At 37.7% G+C, this 24,187-nt stretch overlaps 2 protein-coding genes across 2 annotated transcripts in view; both read left to right on the top strand.

Moving 5' to 3' along the window:
* LOC126692543 (protein argonaute 2-like) overlaps positions 1–23,885 on the top strand; it is a 72,844-nt gene extending 48,959 nt beyond the window's left edge. The window contains exon 4 of the mRNA XM_050388170.1: positions 23,447–23,885. Within this exon, the coding sequence (XP_050244127.1) occupies positions 23,447–23,649 (203 nt within the window). The 3' untranslated portion in view covers positions 23,650–23,885. The remainder of the gene's footprint in view (positions 1–23,446) is intronic.
* Positions 367–15,274, top strand: LOC126692544 (protein argonaute 2-like). Its single transcript, XM_050388171.1, has 2 exons — positions 367–934; positions 14,177–15,274. The coding sequence occupies exons 1-2, from the start codon at positions 385–387 to the stop codon at positions 15,139–15,141; spliced, it is 1,515 nt and encodes a 504-aa protein (XP_050244128.1). The 5' UTR covers positions 367–384; the 3' UTR covers positions 15,142–15,274.
* Positions 23,886–24,187: the final 302 nt, after the last annotated feature.

The raw sequence follows: 24,187 nt of genomic DNA, 5'->3' as shown, positions 1-24,187 counted from the left end.
AGAGACATGTGTGACTTTCCTTCCCCTGATGATTGGTTACATAGAAGCATCTGGAAATTTTTAGAATTACAACTATCGAACTAAAAAGTTAGGACCCCGTTTGGTAGAGTTGTTAAACAACTCATTTTCATTTTTTAAACAACATTACACACTTTTTCACACAATTTTTTACTTACATGAATTTGAAAAAACTACTACCAAACGGCTTCTAGACTTTCCGCCAACTCTTTTTTTTTTTTTTTTTCGTGTCCTTTTGTCTTTTGGAAAAGTAAACAGTTGTGTAGTTGAAATTGAATCCAAAATGTCGTTTCCTTTTACAAGCAAATGCCAAAATGGTAATTCTGTCTTTTCCCAATTATAGTATATAGACTGCGGTCTTAACGCATGGACTCATTTCATTTCACTTCTCTAAATCAAAATCAAAGTTTGGTTTGTTATTATTCCTTACTGAGTGGGGCAAGCGAAGCGAGTTTTGTGAGTCCGAAGTTCCTCCTGAGACCAATGGAAAGAGAAGCTGGTGGTGGGTACAGAGGAAGAGGAAGAGGTGGTGCTAGGGGAAGTGCTGCTGGAGAAGGAGCTGGTAGAGGAAGAGGGAGGGGTCCTCCTTGGCATGGTGCAACTCAGGTGTGGTCGAAACAACAACAACCACCACCACGACCAAGACACCCACAGCCACAGCCACAGCCACAGCCACAGCCACATGTGGGTGTTGGTGGTGGTGGTGGTCCTCTGGGGAGTCAATTGGTGGGTCCCACGTCTGAGGGGTCGAGCTGGGCCAGCAAGGTTGGCGGTGCTAGCGGTAGCGGTAGTAGTGGAGGAAGAGTAGTGAGAAGCCAGGGTAACAATAAGTGGGTGGAAGTGGGACACACTGCCCCATCTATTCCTTCTCAGACTCGGCCTCAGCCTCAGTCTCAGCCTCCTCCTCCTGTCACTGGTATTAGATCTGGATCTCTTCTCTTTTCTGCCTTTCTTTCTTTTCTTCTGTTTTCTTTTTCTTTTTCTTTTTCTTTTTTTTTGGTTATGCTAATAAAATTGGGAAAACCATCTTGGAAAATTATGGTGCTAAAGTTGTTTCTTTGTAACAAAGAATTTTTTTCTCTAGAATCAAATTCTATTAGGAGGCGATGCCCTTGAAGATAAGCAAAGTATATAATATAGTAATGGGTGTTTCACAATATTGGTGTGTTACTAATATGAGAGTGATGATAGCAATAATACAAATTTTACTTGTCAACTTTTAAACATATAACAAAACAAAAGTAATTAAAACACCAATTTCATTCATTCACACTTTAGTTTGTAAATTTTTTTTTTTTAAAAAGAAAAATAAAAGCTTTAGCATTTTCCTAACTATTTTATCAGTGTATTACATTGATGTTTCATCTGGAAATTATAAATTATTATTTAAAGTGTAATATGGGGGAAAAGTTCCATGAAGTGTGTGATTGTGTATTGGGTTTTGGGGTTCATAGACTTTTTTTTATTTGCCTTACTGAATTATCATTTATCAGTATGATATTACATTTGTAAAAATGGTCACCTTGGTTAATTTATTTCTTATACTTAGTTTAATATATCAATGATTCACATTGACCATAATTCCTTAAGATTTGCTTCCTTTAAAAGCCAAGAAGTTATAATTATATTTTGATTGGATTTATGGTGAAAATGTGTAGTGCAGTCTACCGTATATGGTTCTACTATTTCTCCTATTATTATTTTTTCAAGTATACTATTATAGTTATTATAAATATTCAAATTTCAACAGATTCCTCATCTTTATGACTTTTTTTTTTTCCTTGAATTTGAGTACTTTAGAAGCTTTTCTGAACTTAGAAGGAAACTATTCGAGTAATAGAAACGTGCATTACTGTTAGACCGTTTCAACTGTTCTTGACTTCACCGAAAAGATCATTAATGGAAAGATGTTGTCTTTTCCCATATTGATCTGCGTGCTGTGCCAAAAAATTGAAGTTAAAAAGTCAGCTTAATTATAAAGTTATTATACCTCGGCATCATCGCCTTCATCTTTTGTTGTACCACCAGTGTGTGTAGCACGTGCTTGAGTGAGAAAATTAAAATAGAATATTTACCTGAAGTATGAAATTATATGTATAAAAAATGTATGTTGTATAAAGTTAATTTTATTCGTATAAGAATTTTACTACTTATGTGTTAAATGCGATATCTACTCATTAAATTTTTTTAAAAATGATAACAAATATTATTATTTTCTAACAATAAGCAACTGAGTTTTTTAAAAAATGTTAAAGACATTGGTTGGCATTGTATTAGGCATGTGTAGAATTGTATTACACACATGGCATGGAAGTTATGGTAGTTAGTTACCTAGGCCAGTTGGCAAGGAATGATCAGAGTTAGTTATACTATAATGGTGAGCATGAGAGTATAAGTCGGATTGTAATGATAGGAAAGGGAAATCATTGATGAATGAATACTAAACACTACAATAGTCTCTATTTCCATTTCTGTTCTCTCCATCTTTCTTAAGGAGGCCTAGTTGTCCTTGAAATCAACCAGAAATATTCTTTCCTCTTTATCAATCCAAGATTATCTTAGTTGAGTCTTAACAATTGGTATCAAAATTAACCACCATGTCGAGTAATTGGATGTAGTTCACTGAGTATGAAATCAAATGAGTTACAGCTTTGTGGTCGGATCTTAGAGGGGGCGATTTAGAGGCTAGATTAAAATTACTAATAAGTGAGTGGAGCCACCAAAAAGAAAAAGGGCTACCATTAGATATTTAAATTTTCGTAATGAATGATGTCATATGCTAAATTGAAACTCTTCATCAAATACCTTCAACTATACACAATGAAAATTTTGTCATTTATACTTTCTTATTTATCATTTTACATGAGTTTGGGTGAAATTTTTAGCTTAATTAATTTTTAATGAACACCCATTTTAGGCAAGAAAAGGAAAAAAAAAAAAAAAAAAGATCGAAATTTTCATTAGATAAATTATAAATTTTGAATATTTAAACCTAGAAAATCAATATTAGCCAAGTAACAAATAAAACACTCTATATTACTGTTCCAATTTTACATGCAGCACTACTATCTAAAACTCAAAATACGTGAAAATTTTTGAGATGTTAAAATTTAGTGGGAATATTTTAGACATTACACAATGGAATATTTTAAGAATTATAAGCTTTCATTTGGGTTTAATTGTGCAAACAACAATATGACATATTTGCTGTTTTCCAAAATATTAAGGGGGAAATTACTTGATTTTAAAGTTTAAGGATGAATTGTGAACTACCCAAAACATAAAAGGATGAAAAGTGATTTAATCCTAAGTTTTTGTTTTTGTGTGTGTGTAAAACTGTGTTTTTACTTAAAATGGTGCATAAAGAAAAAAAAATACAAAATACAAAAGTTTAACCCAAGAAAATTGTATGTGAAACAATAAATTTTGGCTCAACAAAAATTGAGTAATAAAAAAAAATTCTAGAAACACAAAGAATTACACAACATTTTCATAATACCTTTATAATTTTGTTATATTTTACTTTGACTTGTAAAGAATTGATACCTCAACAGTTGTGAAAATATTGTGACGATAATAGAATGTCTTAACATTTTCACCCAAAAAAATGCTATGATCATGACAAGTTCATTACAAATCATAAGTAGTAAGTTGTTACGAATTGTTATTAGTAGGCAAAAAAGTAATTTCATTGGTAAGTTTAAATTAGAATAACAATTTACCACCTAAGATTTGTTATGAAAATATTGTGAAATATGTTGTGGATGTAGCACTTTTTTTCACAATACCTTTATTTTTAGTTGTGGTCAGTTCCAGTATGATATTTTATTTTAACATATAAAGAATTAACACCTCAAAAATTGTGAAAATATTGAGGCAATTTGTTGTGTTAATATTTTATTATTATTATATAAGCAAGTTTAACGGATGATATTACCCCCAAAAAAAAAAAAAAAAAAAAAAAAAAAAGAAAAGAAAAGAAGAAGGAGAATAAGGCAAGTGTATCAATGGGAATTGAACAACTCTTAAACCAAAACACTATCACTATCACCACATATAAATATTTAAAAGAGGAAAAACTAAAATGAGCAAGAAAACTGATATGAATGGTGATATGTTTAAAAAAGAATGCTAGCTCATGATGAAACGATGAGTTTATGCTCACCAAAGGCCAAAACTACTGTAGAAATGTCTTTACTCTATATCAAGTTTTGTTTGCTAAATTGTGACTTTTTGCTTTTTCAAAACAGAGCACACCATTTTGGCTTAGAAAAAAGACAAGAACTTGACTAAACCAAACTAAAGCATTGTAGATATAGGCATTGACACTTTTTATATAGACTAGTGTGGGGGCCAAGAGTCTATGGGCCCGGCTTGCTCGCTTATAGGGAGTCCACAGGCCCCCAAACTAAAGGAGGCCAGGGCCCAAGCCCAAAAACAGTGAGCCCGATGTGGTTCAAGGGCACGTCCGAGGACCGCTCCGTCCTCGGAAAGCCCAGAACCCCATTAACGAAAATGGGATGCAGGCAGGCAGACTTGAAAGATCAGAAAATATCTCACGGAAATAGTCCTTAATACCCTTCATTGACATGACACCGCCCCAAACAGATCCGGATTTTTAGGCTTTATGGACCATCTCCCACAACTCAGGGATTAGACTGATGGGACAGATATCTGCCCCGGAAAGATCAACCCTACACGTGGACGAAGGACAACGAACGTAGGCGAGTATAAAAGAGAATGTTATGTGACCAAGAATGGGGGGCTCCATCTAGCTTCTGGAAAAAGGCTTGAAGAAAGAGAATGTCTGGATAATACACGTCGGACACCACGTAAAAAACCTTCGACGGGTAACCGGGGACAGCGCCAACGCTCCTCGGACATGATCCAAGGAGCCAAATCCTCCTAGAAACAAGATTGATGGGCCTGAATATCCAGCCCAAAGCTCTATCTCATATCAGTTCACCTGTAGTCCGACTCGAAATGTCGCCCCGTGCCCCAACGCTGGCCTTTTTAGCCCACTCTCTACAAATATTATTGTGAGGGACCTTCCGTGTGCGAGCCCAACGTCCATGTCGGGCCGTTAAAGATTTTGTGTCCTTACAATTGGCGCCGTCTGTGGGGAAGGCTTGCGCGTTGGCACGAGTGGCACATGAGTCAGCCCTCTCGCAAACAGAGTCCCACGAGATTTTCTCATCTCCAGCGGCGTGCAGTTGTTGCTTCGCCGTGAGCTTCGTCTAGGGGCTACGCCTTGCACTGACGACGTAGCGGACAGCTCTAGGGGCTTGCGGCCTCGAGCCAACTCCTCCCTCCCTGGCCTAGGGGCTGACCTTCGAAAAATAAATCAGTGCAGAGAAAAAAGTACAAAAAGAACTCTTACAAGTAACGGACAGAACCAAGGCCTTGCATGGTCCCCGGACCCAAGCCTATGGGGAAACCGAGTACAAAGAGGACATCTTAAAAGTAATGGACAGAACCAAGGCCTTGCATGGTCCTCGGACCCAAGCCTATGGGGAAACCAAGTACAAAAAGAACTCTTACAAGTAACGGACAGAACCAAGGCCTTGCATGGTCCCTGGACCCAAGCCTATGGGGAAACCGAGTACAAAGAGGACATCTTAAAAGTAATGGACAGAACCAAGGCCTTGCATGGTCCTCGGACCCAAGCCTATGGGGAAACCAAGTACAAAAAGAACTCTTACAAGTAACGGACAGAACCAAGGCCTTGCATGGTCCCCGGACCCAAGCCTATGGGGAAACCGAGTACAAAGAGGACATCTTAAAAGTAATGGACAGAACCAAGGCCTTGCATGGTCCTCGGACCCAAGCCTATGGGGAAACCAAGTACAAAAAGAACTCTTACAAGTAACGGACAGAACCAAGGCCTTGCATGGTCCCCGGACCCAAGCCTATGGGGAAACCGAGTACAAAGAGGACATCTTAAAAGTAATGGACAGAACCAAGGCCTTGCATGGTCCTCGGACCCAAGCCTATGGGGAAACCAAGTACAAAAAGAACTCTTACAAGTAACGGACAGAACCAAGGCCTTGCATGGTCCCCGGACCCAAGCCTATGGGGAAACCGAGTACAAAGAGGACATCTTAAAAGTAATGGACAGAACCAAGGCCTTGTATGGTCCTCGGACCCAAGCCTATGGGGAAACCAAATAACAAAAAGAACTCTTACAAGTAACGGACAGAACCAAGGCCTTGCATGGTCCCCGGACCCAAGCCTATGGGGAAACCGAGTACAAAGAGGACATCTTAAAAGTAATGGACAGAACCAAGGCCTTGCATGGTCCTCGGACCCAAGCCTATGGGGAAACCAAATACAAAAAGAACTCTTACAAGTAACGGACAGAACCAATGCCTTGCATGGTCCTCGGACCCAAGCCTATGGGGAAACCAAGTACAAAGATGAAGACATCACCGGAACCCCCTATATCCCAGTCGATGGCTCAGATGGATTGCTTAGAAATCATCAGCCTTGGACGATATTCACGCGCTTATCACAGAATATCCAACTGATATCTCGGTTAGTTTTCTTAAGTTTCATTTATTATGAATCATCAATGTAATGCCTGGTATGATCGATAAATTGGAGTTAGTTGAATTATGCTTCAAGTTATACGGCCCTAAGTACTCTTGAAGAAATGTACACAGAGGGCACACCCATTCAAGAAACAGTGTGGTCAAAGAAACAGTGCTCAAAACAAGTAAAGAAATTTCCATTCTTATCATGAAGAAGAGATAGTATAGTGTACAAGGAAAAGCTGAAATCAGCCTATGTCGAAGCCTACTACATAAGCAAGAAAAAGAAAAATACAAGAAAGCTGTAGAAAGCCGAGGAGGTATGTCGGAGGAGAGGTTGGCTACAGCTCCGAGACCTTATTCTTCCCCCGCATCTTTGCCTGCCCATAACTCAGGCAGCCAAAGAGACCCAACTTGAACCTGACACCGTTGAAGAAAAGGTGTAGGGAGTTGGAGGTGGTGAGGCTTTCTCTAAATATACGCCCACCGCAAAGCAGAGGCGCTGATGGAGGAAAACCCTTCTTCTGCCGCACCAAAACTCTGGCATGGACAGAACCTGCTTCGGATTTTGACTAAAAGAGGGGAAGATTCCTTTCCCTCTCGGTGGAGATGGAGTGCTCTCCTGAACTTGTGCTTCCTGTGCCCATACCTTGCTGTTATAAGCCTCATGAAGACACGGTGCTTCCGCGGCGGAGGAAGTTCTTTATTCCCAACCCTCGCCTTCAACATGTTGTGCCAAGAAAGGAGGACTCCGGATATGGGAGGCGTGATGTAAGAGAAAGCTAAAAGAAGGGGTGTATATATAAAGCAACCTTTTTCTCCCTCCTATTTATTTGAAAAGACAAGACGATGTCAGTCAACTCACGCGGCGTCCCAAGGAGCACTACAGACAAAGTGGTCTTGGCTCAACTTCCAACGTCAACTGCAACTAAGAGACTCGAGGGGCCTCGTAAAGGCGCGCCTCGATCCTTGGGACGTCAGTGAAATACCGCATGGCCAGAGGCTGCAGAAATATCTCTCAATCTGCGGGTCCAGTGGATTCGCGGCCCAGGCCCGCTTTGCGTGGAGGCCCAGGGACACCCTGTTCGGCACCTAAGGCTTGCATGGTCCTCGGACTCAAGCTAAAAGGGAAAACCAAGTACTGATGCAGACATTGGTCTTGGACAGAACCTAAGGCTTGCATGGTCCTCGGACTCAAGCTAAAAGGGAAAACCAAGTACTGATGCAGACATTGGTCTTGGACAGAACCTAAGGCTTGCATGGTCCTCGGACTCAAGCTAAAAGGGAAAACCAAGTACTGGTGCAGACATTGGTCTTGGACAGAACCTAAGGCTTGCATGGTCCTTGGACTCAAGCTAAAAGGGAAAACCAAGTACTAATGCAGACGATGGTCTGGGACAGAACCTAAGGCTTGCATGGTCCTCGGACTCAAGCTAAAAGGGAAAACCTAGTACCGGTAAAGACCCAAGTCTCGGACTCAAGCCTAAGAGAAAAGTCAAGTGCATAAGATAAAACGCATAAGTCCTGAACAAAGCCCAGGTTTTGCAAAGTCCTCGGACTCAGGCTTCTTGGGAAATCAATTGCCTTAATGAAGAAATTTTTCGGCTTAAATAATGGAAAGGGTTAGGGCTTGTGCGTCATGGAGATGGCAGAGCAACCTAATGATCGTCAACCTAAGGAGGCCATTCATCCGATGGGTAACATGTCCTCGGAAAAATACTTCTCACACCTTATCGAGCATTCAACACCCATCACTGCTAACTTTAAGATAGGTCTCATTCTTCGCTGGTCGGATTGCTAGGTTGAATAGTAATCTCTTTAAAGTTATCGTGGCATTTTTTTTTTTTTTATCAAGGATTACTTTAGCCTTAGTTATTATTGATTGAAATGCTATATTATTATGCCGAGCAGCGCTTTCACACTTGTTAAAATATATAAACAAGACATAAGAAATAAAGTAACACTGACTTTTATTAATATGAAAATTTGTTACAACGTACAAAGAAGGGCTTAAACAAGCCTATACAAAAAATGAACTGTTAAAACAGTAACAATATCCGTAATACAAATAAGTAAACCATCAGGTGCCTTCTGTGTTCGCCTTCAAAGTCTTTCCGAAATCTATGCCTCGGTACTGCTCATATTAGGAGAAGATCCTTATACAAAAATAATGAAGGAGAAGGAAGACGAATTGGAAGACATGGAAGCACTTCAGCAAGCTCTTGTTACTGAAGAATGCAAGGGAAAAAGAAGATGGAGGACATGAGCGGGAAGGAGGAGAAGAAGAGTGAAGCAATGAAAAGAAAGTAAAAGGAGCAAAAGAGGGAGAAGGGGAGCCTTATTAGGTATGCTCGTGAGAGAGCAGATGGAGATGACAAGGGAAGTTTTCGACTCAGTCACACCAGAAGTGGGGTGTGACGAATCCCTGCTTCGGATTTTGGCTAAAAGAATAGGGAGGCAAATCTTAAGCCTCCGCCATCCTTGCCCAGACCGAGCCATCTCGAGTTTTGTTGGGACATGGCGTTTCTGGGAAAGGAGGGATTTGTTCATGGTGGATTACTGTGAAATAAGTACTATAGAAGTGGGCGTAACCGGAAGGAGGAAATGGACTCTGGGAAGAACGTGAGGGATTCTGATATGAAAAGGTCACCCCCTGTCTTCTCTCTTTATATAGGGGATGAAGAAGAGGGTATGTGACACATTCGGACCCTCAGGGAAATCCAGAGTATGACGCGTCGTTTCGCTCTCCCACACCATCAGTAACCGTTACATCTGGAAGGTCTCGTAAATGGTAAGGGATTAAAGGCACGTTGCGGATAACCACGCGGCATAACGGCAACGTACGTAAATCCAGGAAAAACGGCTCGTAGATCGGCGCAGCCCTCGTGGAGGTGAAGAGTCACCAACGTGGATCAAGGGCCGAATTAAATGAGCCGCAATTAAAGCTCGCGATTACCGAAACCCACCTCTCCAACCAGGACGTTGGACAGCAGGGTTTCGAGGGGCTATTGTGGGGGCCAAGAGTCTATGGGCCCGGCTTGCTCGCTTATAGGGAGTCCACAGGCCCCCAAACTAAAGGAGGCCAGGGCCCAAGCCCAAAAACAGTGAGCCCGATGTGGTTCAAGGGCACGTCCGAGGACCGCTCCGTCCTCGGAAAGCCCAGAACCCCATTAACGAAAATGGGATGCAGGCAGACTTGAAAGATCAGAAAATATCTCACGGAAATAGTCCTTAATACCCTTCATTGACATGACACCGCCCCAAACAGATCCGGATTTTTAGGCTTTATGGACCATCTCCCACAACTCAGGGATTAGACTGATGGGACAGATATCTGCCCCGGAAAGATCAACCCTACACGTGGACGAAGGACAACGAACGTAGGCGAGTATAAAAGAGAATGTTATGTGACCAAGAATGGGGGGCTCCATCTAGCTTCTGGAAAAAGGCTTGAAGAAAGAGAATGTCTGGATAATACACGCCGGACACCACGTAAAAAACCTTCGACGGGTAACCGGGGACAGCGCCAACGCTCCTCGGACATGATCCGAGGAGCCAAATCCTCCTAGAAACAAGATTGATGGGCCTGAATATCCAGCCCAAAGCTCTATCTCATATCAGTTCACCTGTAGTCCGACTCGAAATGTCGCCCCGTGCCCCAACGCTGGCCTTTTTAGCCCACTCTCTACAAATATTATTGTGAGGGACCTTCCGTGTGCGAGCCCAACGTCCATGTCGGGCCGTTAAAGATTTTGTGTCCTTACAACTAGTTAGGTTGGCACGTGCTTCCTCTTAAGTGGGAAAATTAAGATAAAATTTTTATTTAAAGAAATACAAAACTATATACATAAAAAATGTATATCATACAAAGTTAATTTCATTCGTACAAAAATTTTGATCACACACAAAGTTAGGGTAGTTATTTTACATATAAATATCTATTTTACAATAATAATCTCTTAGTACTTATTTGCTAAAGGTACTATCCACTCACAAAAAACTTCTAAGAATGATAATGAATATCATCACCTTCCAACAATAAGCAACTAAGTTTTGCTAAGACATTGTCACAATATTTAAATTTTCATAATTAATGATGTCATATGCTATAATTAAAACTTTTCATCAAATACTTTCAACCATACACAATGAAACTTTTTTTATTCATACTTTCTTCTTTATTATTCTACATGAGTCTAGGTGCAATGTTTAGCTTAATTTTTAATGAACACTCATTTAGGAAGAAAAAAAAAAGAAAAAAAAAGAAGAAGATAACAAAAGGCATGTGTCATCAAATTTTCCATTAGATAAATTATAAGTTTCGAAAATTTAAACCTAGAAAATCAATGTTCTCTAGGTAATAAATAAAACACCTTATATCATCATTCCAACTTTCTAAGCATTACTACCAATTAAAACTCAAAATACGGGAAGAACATTTTTGGAATGTTAAAATTTAGTGAAAGTATTTTAAACATTACACAATGTAATATTTTAAGAATCATAAGTTTTCATTAGGGTTTAACTAAGAGAATAATAATATGAAATATTTGTTCTTTTCCAAAATATCAAGGGAAAAATTGCTTGATTTTAAAGTTTAAGGAGGAATTATGAACTACTACAAACATAAAGAATGAAAAGTGTTTTTATCCTAAGTGCTCTTTTTTCTTTTTCTTTTTTGGGTGTAAAACTATGTGTTTTTACTTAAAATGGCACGTAAGGATAAAAATACAAAAAAAAAAAAAAAAAAAATACAAAATGTCAACCCAAGAAAAATTTATGTGAAATAGTGAATTTCGGCTCAACAAAGTTGACTAAACCAAAAAAAAATTCTAGAAACACAACATAATGGTACAATATTTTCGTAATATCTTTATAATCTTGTTATATTTTATTTTATCTCGTAAAGCATTGACACTTTAGTAGTTGTAAAAATATTATAATGACAACAAAATGTCTTAATATTTTCACAAGAGAAATATTATGTCTACAACATTTTTACAACAAATCATAAGTAGTAGGCTGTTAGGGGTTGTTATTGGTGGGCAAAAAAGTAATTTAATTGGTAAGTTCAAATTATAACCAATAACAATTTACCACATATGATTTGTTATGAAAGTGTTGTGAAAAATGTTGTGGATGCTACACTCTTTTCTTCATAATACCTTTATTTTTAGTTGTGGTTGATTCCAGTATGATATTTTATTATCTTATTTTGGCTTATAAGGAATTAACACTTCAAAAATTGTGAAAATATTGTGACAATTTGTTGTGTTAATTTTTTTTTAAGCTAATAGCCCATATGTACATTAAAAAAAATATAAAAATACAAGCTTGTTCAATTGGTGATATTCCCCCCACCCCCCCGCCCCCCCAAAAAAAGAAAAAAGAAAAAAGAAAGAAAGAAAGAAATAGTGAGAATTGAATAAACCAAACTTACTGTAGCCATGTCCTTGTAACTTTATGTATTGACTTTTTTTTATATATACTAGTTAGGGTGGCACGTGCAAGGCACATGCTAGCTACCTCTTGAGTGAAAAAATAAAGATAAATTTCTATTTGAAAAAGTATGAAACTATATACATAAAAAATGTATGTCATACAAAGTTAATCTCATTCGTATAAGAATTTTGATCACACAGAAAATTATGGTAATTATTTAACATATGAATATCTATTTTACTATAATAGTTTCTTTGTACTTATTTGGTAAAAACAATATCTACTCACTAAAAATTTCTAAGAATGATAACGAATATCATCATCTTTCAACAATAAACAATTGTTTTTTTTCTAAAGCATTGTCACAATATTTAAATTTTTATAATGAATGATGTCATATGCTACAACTGAAGATCTTCATCAAATACCTTCAACCATACACAATGAAAATTATGTCATTCATACTTTCTTCTTTATCATTCTACATGAGTCTAGATGAAATCTTTAGCTTAGTTAGTTTTTAATGAACACCCATTTTAGGCAAAAACAAAAAAACAAAAACAAAAAGAAAAGGCATATGTTATCGAATTTTCTATTAGATTAGTTATAAGTTTTGAAGATTTAAACCTAGAAAATCAATGTTCTTTAGGTAACAAATAAAACACATTATATCACTATTTCAACTTTCTGAGCATTACTATCATGTAGAACTCAAAATACGTGAAGAAAATTTTTGACATGTTAAAATTTAGTGGGAGTATTTTAAACATTACACAATGAGATATTTTAAAAATCATAAATTTTCATTAGGGTTTAATTTAGAGAATAACAATATGACATATTTACTATTTTCCAAAATATTAAGGGGGAAATTGCTTTATTTTTTTAAAGTTTAAGAAGGAATTATGAACTACTTCAAACATAAAAGGTGAAAAGTGTTTTAATCCTAAATTTTTCTTTTTGTTTTTTGTTTTTTGTTTTGTGTGTGTGTGTGTGTAAAACTATGTGTTTTTACTTAAAATTGTGCATAAAGAAAAAAATTACAAAAATTCAACCAAAGAAAATTGTACATGAAATAGTGAATTTTGACTCAACAAAAATTGACTAATAAAAAAAAAATTCTAGAAACACAGGATGACACAACATTTTTATAACTTTGTTATATTTTACTTTGATTTGTAAAGAATTGACACCTCGATAGTTGTGAAAATATTATAACGATAACAAAATATCTTAACATTTTCACAAGAGAAATGCTATTTTTATAACATTTTTATTATAAATCATAAGTAGTAGGTTGTTACAGGTTGTTATTAGTGGGGAAAAAAAAAAGTAATTTCATTAGTAAGTTTAAATTAGAATAACAATTTACTATCTAAAATTTGTTATGAAAATGTTGTGAATATAATCTTTTTTTTTTCATATTACTTTTTTATTTTTAGCTGTGGTTAGTTCCAATATGATATTTTATTATTTTATTTTGACATATAAAGAATTAAAATTTTAACAATTGTGAAAATATATATTATGTCTAGTTTCAATATGATATTTTATTATTTTATTTTGACATATAAAGAATTAAAACTTTAACAATTGTGAAAATATTATGTCAATTTGTTACGTTGTTGTTGTTGTTATTATTAGCAAGTTACCACCAAAAATAAAATAAAATAATAAAAAGTAGAAGAAGAAGGCGTAACAGTGCGATTTTTTTTTTTTTTTTTTTTTTTTTGAGGGAATAACAGTGCGAATTGAATAAAACAAATGTACTGTAGTGTAGCTATTCTCATGGGCTATTTTTATATTTAGAATATACCGTCACTTGCAGTGCTATGAGTACTTTGTTAATAATGTCTGTGTTTATTTTTCTGGGGCAGCCTATGCTTTGCTCTAGTGCGTGATCAATTTTGGAGAGAGCTGTTTCTTTTGTTGTTATCGCTCTCTCTCTTAGAGAGGTTTTGATGTGTTGAGCTTAAGCACGGCTCACACCCCCCCCCCCCCCCCCCCCTCTCCTTCAAAAAAGAAAGTTGTACAGTCTTCTTCTGTATTTGAAAATTTTCATGCTATGGTCAATTTCTTGATCTCATGTGCCAACAGAAATGCTTTCTATTGCAGAAAATAGAGCAATTTGAATTCAATATTTTTTAGCAGCCGCAGTGATTAACAACATTTTCCCCCTTCTACAGATCCTATTGTTGAAAAATTGAAATTAAAAGAAATTTCAGAAGATTCAGAGAAGATTATCCCTTTAAAACGACCTGATAAAGGTGGCATGCTTGCTATAAGGACTGTTGGACTTTGTGCCAATCATTTTCTTGTCAAATTCAACCCAAATATTATTATAATGCACTATGGTGTTGATGTCAAACCCGCAGTGCCCCCCAGGAATGGTCGACCTGTGAGAATATCAAAATCTGTTCTTTCAGTAATTAGAAACAAATTATCTTCTGATGATCCTGCACAATTTCCCTCGTCAAGGACTGTATATGATGATGTGAAGAACATATTCAGTGTCGTACCATTGCCCACTGAAAAAATTGATCTGGAAGTCCATGAGGGTGAAGTCATGAAGGGTGGTTCATACGTAGTTACCATAAATCTTGTGAATGAGCTTAAGTTTGGCAAGTTGAAGGATTACTTAAATGGACAACTCTTGTCAATCCCCCGAGATGTATTACATGGAATGGATGTTGTAATGAAGGAGAATCCATCTAGGCACATGAGCACTTTTGGGCGGAGTTTTTTCCCTAGAGAGCCTAGGGAAGGAGATGATCTTGGGTGGGGCATCACAGCATCTAGAGGATTTCAACATAGCCTAAAGTCCACGTCCCAGGGTCTAGCACTCTGTGGAAACTACTCAGTTCTGGCATTTCAGAAGAAAATGTCAGTTCTAGATTTCCTCTGGGAGCATATTCCAAACTTTGATATAGATAATTTCCGAAGGTTTAGGAGAGATGTAAAGGATGCATTGGGGGGTCTCAAAGTTAACTTTACTCACTGGAATAACAGACAAAAATACATAATTCGGGGGTCAACAAGGGAGAATACACGAGAAGTATCAATCATTAAGGAAGACCCAGAATGCCAGAATCCACCTAGACAAGTTAGAATTGTTGACTATTTCAGGGAGAAATATCCTTGGTGGCACTAGTGATAAGTTCTTCAAAATGGTACCCGCATTTCTATCCAAATGCTCCTTTGGATACCTTTGCCCCTCAACTAAGACACAGAACTCCATTGGTACAGCTTTTTTATTATTGGCTTTTCCTAAATCCAAGCAGGAAATATCCTTGTACATACTATGGCAAGGATATTATGTACAAGGATATTCCCTTCTTGAATTTAGGAAAAGCCAGTAATCAAAAAGCTGTACCAATGGAGTTCTGTGTCTTAGTTGAGGGGCAAAGGTATCCAAAGGAGCGTTTGGATGGAAATACGGGTACCATTTTGAAGAACTTATCACTAGTGCCACCAAGGGTTAGGGAGAGAGAGATATGCAGCGTGGTACGCTCAGAAAATGAACCTTGTGGGTATGTGCATTCAAACTTCATTCTTTTTATTTTGATAGCATGTAATTAGCATGGAACTTCTATTGTTGCTTTATATGTTGATGCATTTAAACAACAAATTAGGGTGCACGAGTGACGTCAGTATTAGTAGGTGGTTGTTTCACTGTGATTACACTTGAAAATAATGCTAAAATGATATAAATTTCGCACTTTTTTTCATTTGGAGAATAGAGAAAATTGTTAGTAGCCTACTATTTGCCATAGTTTAGCCATGAAAAGGGCTAAAACCGCCACATACATCATGCATGCTTAACTTACTGATAAAAAAAAATTAATATTGTATTTTTTACTATTAACTCATGCTGGCCACCTTCAATTATTACTAAGCAGTGACTTGAGCATCATTATTATTTTCTTTTTGACATTGATTCGGTCACTACACCAACTATGATAGGCATGTATGATGATTGAATTGTGAGTAATGTAGAGCTAAATGGATTATTTACAATTAAGTAACCTGCTATTACTGGACTAATAAATGTGGGACAGATAAACCTTGTATCTCCTATATCATGCTGATCTTCTGATAGACAAAAATAGAAAAGCTTAAGACATTTGGCCGACTACAAAGCTTATAAAAAATTGTTTTATATTCTATATCTTGAGATTTTAAGATTCAAGATTCATTAGTTGATATGGATTTCCTTACATTAATTGATTGCATCGAATCACTTGACGCAGTTTGAATAATACTGTGGAGGAATGGCTCAAAATTTTGGAATGGAAGTAAACGCAAGCATGACAAGAGTGTTATGTCTCAAGATCACATGGAGCCAAATGGGAATCACGTGCAGTCAAGTAGTGAAATAGTTGCAGAAAGTGGCTAGAGATAAGAATTATAAGAAGATAAGGATATTGCCTCAAGTTTAGATGTTATCGTTTGAATTATTATTGATTGTTATTTGAATTATGAATTAGGATAAGGAGTTATCTTGCGATAGGCTCTGTTAGATAGGATTTGGGTTATCTCTTGTATTTGAATTCCAATCCATCTTGTATTTAAGAGCATGAAGTGAAATAAGAGGAAAGAAGAACTTTAATCCCAAATATCTCTCTCTTTCCCTATAATTTCTAGGAGGGTAGTCGCCTCGAATATGACTAAGTTATCCATTAGATTGCAGTTTATTGCATTTGGTATCAGAGCCAAATGTCGACCAACCCACCACATACACGATCAACCACCAATGAAGACCGTGTGGCAGCCTTGGAGGTTAGCAACCATTCTCTTCGACAACAATTTGAGTCTCAAAAAGAGGAATTCACTACCATGAAAGAAGGACTGGAGGCCCTTACCATTGCCGTTGCCAAAATGACTAGAGCTATGGAGGGAAAAGGTATTCAAATCGATGAGCCCAGCAACAACAATGGCAGAGACAATAGTTCCACTAACCAAAATCATGATACTGGAGAATGCTCTAGACATCAGAGTCACGGCACACATCATGGTAGCATACAGACCCGATTTTCACGCTTGGATTTCCCTCGCTTTGATGGGGAGAACCCAACTGGGTGGATTTATAAGGCTGAACAATTTTTCCACTATCAGAAGACGGATGCCAGCGAGAAGGTACTTCTTGCATCTTTTCACCTACAGGAGGAAGCCTTGCAGTGGTATCAATGGTATGAGTAGTCTCAACCAAATGTGTAGTGGGAGGAGTTTACCCGTGCCTTGTGTATCCGCTTTGGACCTTCGGATTTTGAAGATTTTGACGAAGTTCTTGCTAAGCTACAGCAAACAAGAACTGTGCGAGAGTATCAAATGCAGTTCGAGCGCTTAGATGCTCGCGTCCATCAATGGCCTCAACGGGCATTAGTCGGAAGCTATGTGGATGGATTGAAGAAGGAGATACGATCAGAAGTTAAACTATTTCGACCCACTACCTTGCTTCACGCCACAAGCCTAGCCCGATTGCAGGAAGACAAATTACAGAGAATGCGGCGCACAATTTTCGCTCCAACACCTACCAAATTTTCCCAGCCACAACCATCTTCATACAAGCCTTCCTTACTACCCACACCAACACCAGTCAAACCTACCTTCCCACCTACAACTGGGATGCGACCTACAACCAATCCAACATTCAAGAAACTCTCTTGGGCTGAAATGCAAGCTCGAAGGGAAAAGGGGTTGTGCTACAACTGTGATGAGAAATTCGGCCCCGAGCATCGATGCAAGAAGCAGCAAATATTTATTTTAGAGACGATGGAGGGAGCAAATGAGAATTTTGACACAGTGGAGCCCCTCAAAGAAGACGAAGGACATCTGCAAGTTCCAGAAATTTCGCTCCATGCCTTGTCTGGTGTGACCACACCCAAAACAATGCGAGTTACCGGCATGATTCATAGAAGGAAGTTACACATCCTTATTGATAGTGGCAGTACCCACAACTTTGTCAGCTTAAAATTTGCTAGACGTATGGATTGTTGCAAGGCATCAGCACCAGCTTTTCAGGTGATGGTGGCTAATGGAGATAGGCTACGATGTGACGAGATTTATTTGGCAGTTCCCATCGAGATTCAAGGCTATAAATTCCAGACTAATATGTATCCACTTGATTTGCAAGGTTCTGATGTTGTGTTGGGAATACAGTGGTTGCAAAGTTTGGGGCAAGTGTTACATGATTGGCAGCATCTCACTATGGAGTTTTGGCACAAGCAGACTAAATATATTATTAAGGGAGAAGGCACAGGTACAATGGTACACCAGTCGTTGCAATCTATTGCACGTCTCGATTCAGCCAACGTTAAATTTTGCGTGATGCAACTCTTTGGAGGCCCCACCGAGCTTAAAGTCGAAGAGCCAAACCCAGCATATTCCACTGCCTTGGATGCACTCTTGCACAAATAGCAGCCTATATTTCGGGTTCCTACTACACTTCCACCCACCCGTAGTCATGACCACCGCATTCCTCTAAAGCCAAGAAGCGGACTTGTGAGCATTCGGCCTTACTGATACCCACACATTCAAAAGAATGAAATTGAGAAAGTGGTCAAAGAGATGCTCTCCACCGGAATCATACAACCCAGTTCCAGCCCTTTCTCTTCTCCAGTTCTATTGGTTAAAAAGAAAGATGGTTCCTGGCGCTTTTGTGTGGATTACAGAGCCTTGAATCGAGTCACTGTTAAGGATCGATATCCGATTCCAGCCATAGATGAGTTATTGGATGAGTTGCACGGCGCCACATATTTTACAAAATTGGATCTTAAGTCTGGATATCACCAAATACAGGTTCAGCCAGAAGATGTGCACAAGATAGCGTTTCGCACTCATGATGGCCACTACGAGTTTAGGGTGATGCCATTCGGTCTCACCAATGCACTAGCCACATTTCAATCTCTAAGGGTCCGTTTGGGAGTTTATAAAGGAATGGAATGGAATGGAATGGAATGTGATTTAAAAATCTTGTTTGGATGTTATAAAATAAAGGAATGGAATGGAATGAAAAGTAAGTAACACCGTTTGGGAGTGACATTGGAAGGAATGGAATGGAATCATTTTATAATAACATTACTATTATACCCTTCATTTTAAAGAATATAAAAAATAATCAATGAGAACTTATAATTGCTTTGAAATGCTTAGTATTTAGTGGATGATGTGAAACTAGTTAGCCACAATTGGGTCTGTGTTAGATTATTGAACTACAATATTGTTTTGTCAAGGTGAATAGATTGTATCACGCTAATCAATAATTTAACAGATGAAGATAATGGCATGAAAAATTAACAATAGTACAATTTCTTTATTTCAATTTGCAAATTTTTTTTAGGAGCTGCTAGTTTTAGATTGGATCTTTTTTGGCTGGTATGCTTTACAATGGATTTGATAATTTAATACATCTCCATCTCCCAATTTCATTAAGGAAAAAAAAATTATTTTAGCTAAAAAACAAGTTATGTATATTTCTATGTTGTAAAGCAATTCACGCATCACATATTTATTCTCAACAAAATAAATATTGTCTAACAATGCAAACAAATATCTTTTTTAAAAAAAACTCCGGTAATGAGTCATGCCAAAACAAGACAAAATAACATAATCCATTCCAAAACTAAGTTGGCCAAAAAATCCCACATTTTTTTAATTTTTAGGCCTAGACATCAGTGTCAATAAGACACATTTGCGCTCATGATCTGGGCAACCAAAGAACATCTCTTTATATGTTGGATTTTCCATAAAAAATATGTAGGCCTCAGGCATAAAAAAATTTATATTAAAAATAATCTACTCCAACTTATTAAAGTTCTAAACTACTATTATTTTAATTAAAATACTTTTCATTTTATTTTCTTCTCATTTTAAATTTTTTTTACTCTTGTTTTTTTCTTAACCACACACCTGTCCTTGTACACTAGCTTTAACATCTTAATAAGTTGTAAGCAAATGCATAAAATATATTATGTATATATTTTGTTTAGACAGAAAGGGAATTGACGTTGATAAATTATAACATAGATTGATGGATAGAAAAGGGAACTATCTTGGTCTAATATTGGTTTTGTTATTTGCATTGCAAGAATTCTATTGTGATTTCATGAATAAGTAGTGGGCAATAAATTTGTTTGAATTATTTTTGGCTAAGAATATATTCAATGAAATGCCTTGATTTGAATTTGGGCAAAGTCATGTTACTCGGTCCTAGGCTGAATCATTTTCATGTTCAACATTAATAGTAAAAAAATAAATTTCTATGCTAACTCAGTGTATGATTTTCTGCAACAGTGCATTACTTTCTAGTTTCTTCTCATTTAATTTTTTTTTTTACTCTAGTTTTTTTCTTAACCACACACCTGTCTTTTGTCTAAACTTGTACACTAGCTTTTGTAGACATTTCCTCTTAACCAGACACGTGGTGAAGCCTTGGAGCTATTAACTAATTGGATGGTTGACTTAAAACTGCAAGTGTACGTAACACACCACTTGCTTCGTAAATAATAGAAGAATCAAAGAGGAAACAAAGTAAAAAGCAAATTTGAGTTCTCTAACGGTTCTTAGTTTCAAATTCACAGCAATTCTATAGTAGTTTTCCAGCAATTCTCACTTTTAAATTTCTAAATACAATTTTTTTTTAGCTGTACAGGTAACAGCAGTTTTCGTTTCTTTTCACTTTCAAGGTTTTTTCGTTTCTTTTCACTTTCAAGGTTTTTAGTTGTACAGAATGTGGTTTGTTTTGGTTTTTAGGAGTACAAAAACACTATATATCACTCTCATGAATCACTAGCAAACAGTTTATAAAAGTTAAAAAAAAAAAAAAAAAAAAGACTAGCAAACAACCGAAAAGAAAAAAAAAAAGATAGACTTACTTGGTTTAAGCAATATCTGAAAATTGCAGCAGACAAAAAAAAAAAAAAAAGACCAGCAGCAGCAGCTTCACTTTGTAGAGGACAGACAATATTGTGCAAGAATTATAGCTTTATTTTTCTTACGGCTGAATGAGAAAAAAAAGGCTGATATTAAAGGGGTATTTTAGGGATTTTAACAAAAATTTCATTAAACCTAAATTCATTCCCTCCCATTCCTCCCAATTTTGAGGGGAACAAAAATTTGAGGTTTTGAGGGAAAAGAGAGGAATGAGCATTCCCTCCTAACCATTCCATTCCCTCCCACTTAAACTCCCAAATAAGGGAATGGACATTTCATTCCCTCCGTTAAAACTCCCAAACAAGGGGAGGGAAGAATATTCTAAAAATATTCCTTTTATTCCATTCCATTCCCTCCTCCCAAACGGAGCCTAATGAATGACATTTTTCGGCCTCTACTGCGAAGGTACGTTCTAGTATTCTTCGATGACATTTTAATTTACAGCAACTCATGGAAGGAGCATTTATCCCACTTACATGTGGTTTTGGGTACTCTGCTGAAACATCAATTATTTATCAATCATTCTAAGTGCTTATTTGGCCGGAAAGAAGTGGAATATTTGGGCTATGTTATTAGTGCCGTAGGTGTTGCTGCTGATCCAAAGAAAATACAGAGCATGGAAACTTGGCCAGTTCCTGCTAATACCACTGCACTTCGCGGGTTCCTTGGGTTAACCAGTTACTACCGAAAATTCATTCGTGGCTATGGTAGCATTGCTGCCCCACTCACACAATTATTAAAAAAAGATGGGTTTTGTTGGTCTGAAGCGGTAGAGAATGCCTTTCATAACCTCAAGCAGGCCATGGTTCAAGCTCCGGTGCTCACGCTGCCTGATTTTTCCAAGCTATTTGTGGTCGAGGCTGATGCCTCTGGTACGGGTTTGGGTGCTGTTCTTATGCAAGACGGTAGGCCGTTGGCTTATTACAATAAGGCACTCTCCACCAAGGCCTTGGGCAAATCCACTTATGAAAAAGAGCTCATGGCAATCGTTCTTTCAGTAAACCAGTGGCGAAATTATTTAGTGGGACGCCAATTTCGCATTCGTACGGACCACAGAAGTTTGAAGTACCTCTTAGAGCAACGCATCTCGACCATGAACCAACAAAAATGGATTGTCAAGTTAATGGGGTATGATTATGAGATTGAATATCGCCCCGGCCGTGAAAACGTGGCAGCAGATGCTCTCTCTCGCTTAAATGGAGAATTAGCTTCCATCACCTACCCACAGCCTATTTGGCTAGAAGCTGTCCGATGTGAAGCTAAGGCTGATCCTACATTAACAGCCATGCGTGAAGCCTTGTCTCAGAGAACCATAAACAACCAAGACTATGAAACTAAGGGTGAGCAATTGTGGTATAAGGGGCCACCTGAGTTGAAGCTAGATGCTCAGAACGGCAAAGTGATAAAGATAACAGTTGACAAAGAGAAATGCCAGTGGAATCTTGTTGGAAAATCGGTTGTGGAAGGCAAAAGAATTGACAGGTGGGGTGTTATTGACTTCAGCTCTAATGATTATAAATCGAGTCTGAATCCTGATTTTTTCATTCCAAAGCTTATCAATCGGTGCATAAATCTGGGGATCCACATGGAGGAGCCTCTCATATATAAGTGCACTTCAATGAATAAACTCTCAAGGGTTGATGTGTTGCTTGAACTACTTGAAAGTGTTAATGAAGAGGCTTATAAGAAAGGCAAAGGACATTTACAAATTCTACTTTGTGTGATGTCTAGGAGGGATCCTGGTTACAAATATTTGAAGTGGATCTCTGAGACCAAGGTTGGTATAGTGACGCAGTGTTGTCTGTCCACTTGCAGAACGAATGTCCAGTATTTTGCAAATCTTGCTACCAGGATGAATGCCAAGCTTGGAGGCAGCAATGTAGAGCTTAATGATCCGCTCCCCCATTTTGGAGGCGAAGGCCAAGTAATGTTCGTGGGGGCTGATGTTAGTCATCCTGGTGCTAGGGATTTCGCAAGTCCATCCATCGCAGCTGTTGTTGCTACCATGAACTGGCCTTCTGCAAATCGCTACGCAGCACGTGTCTGCCCACAACTCCATCGGAAGGAGAGGATTCTGGATTTTGGGAATATGTGTTTGGAGCTTGTTCAATTGTATGCTCAGCTAAATATTGTCTTGCCAGACCATATTGTGGTTTTTCGTGATGGTGCAGGTGACAGCCAATTTGAAATGGTTTTCAATGAGGAATTGCTAGATCTGAAGATGGCACTGCAAAACTCCCCAGCCATCACACTTATCGTAGCCCAAAAGCGACACCGGACTCGTCTATTTCTGGAGAACGAGAGGGATGGGGGTCCCACTGGCAATGCGTCTCCTGGCACAGTTGTGGACACAACAATTGTTCACCCATTTGAGTTTGATTTCTATCTTTGTAGCCACTGTAGAAGACTTGGGACAAGCAAGCCCACGCACTACTATGTCCTCTAGGACGAGCATGGATTTACTTCTGATGAATTGCAGAAGCTCATATACCACATGTGCTTCATCTTTGTTCGGTGCACTAAACCTGTATCACTGGTCCCACCGGTGTACTATGCTGACCTTGTTGCCTATAGAGGGCGACTATACTACGAGGCAGTGGTGGAAGGGCAATCTCCAGCTTCAGCAACATCCTCTTCTTCATCATCGTCTCCGTTTTCAGCAGCATCACTTGATCCAAATTTCTTCAAGTTGCACGCAGACCTGGAAAATATAATGTTTTTTGTCTAAACTGGCGGTATCATGGCCAGACAGTGCCCGACGCCTTCCTTTCCTATGTGAACTAGTAAAGGAGTTTGTGCGTGAATCTAATGGGTATTAGTCGCTTTTTTTCTTTATTTTTTTTTAAGTTGAAGGCAATGGAGAATGAACCTAGCAAATGGGTAACAATTCTCAGTATGTCTTGTCTTCCGTTTCCTCTAAAGACAGATGGTTTGTTTGGATGATTTATTGTAATAATTTGGTTATGTTCTTTTTTTTTTTTTTTTTTTTTTTTTTTTGAGGAATAATTTGGTTATGTTCGAGTCTGTGTTTCCTATTAGTTGTCATGGTTTGTGCAGTGGAACATCACTCATCTGTATGAATGGACAGGGATTGAATTTTTGTAGTTTTCATATTTGGTTTTTAAATGTGTTTGGGTTTTTGGAGTCAATGTGGCCTTTAATGTGTTTTTTTTCTTCTTCTTTTACGTGTTATGTGACATGTGAAAGAATGCATTGCAATGGTTTGACGTGTGTATGAATAATATTTTGATGTTTGGCATCATATA

Source organism: Quercus robur, chromosome 7, assembly GCF_932294415.1.
Source record: "Quercus robur chromosome 7, dhQueRobu3.1, whole genome shotgun sequence".
NCBI classification, from domain to species: domain Eukaryota; kingdom Viridiplantae; phylum Streptophyta; class Magnoliopsida; order Fagales; family Fagaceae; genus Quercus; species Quercus robur.
The sequence above is the reverse complement of the archived record's forward strand: the minus strand, read 5'-3'. Positions and strand labels throughout refer to the sequence as shown.

Coding starts and splice junctions, on each gene's coding strand:
- LOC126692544 (XM_050388171.1), top strand. CDS start 385: ATGGACTCATTTCATTTCACTTCTCTAAATCAAAATCAAAGTTTGGTT. Junction 935..14,176: donor GCCTCCTCCTCCTGTCACTG/GTATTAGATCTG, acceptor CCCCTTCTACAG/ATCCTATTGTTGAAAAATTG.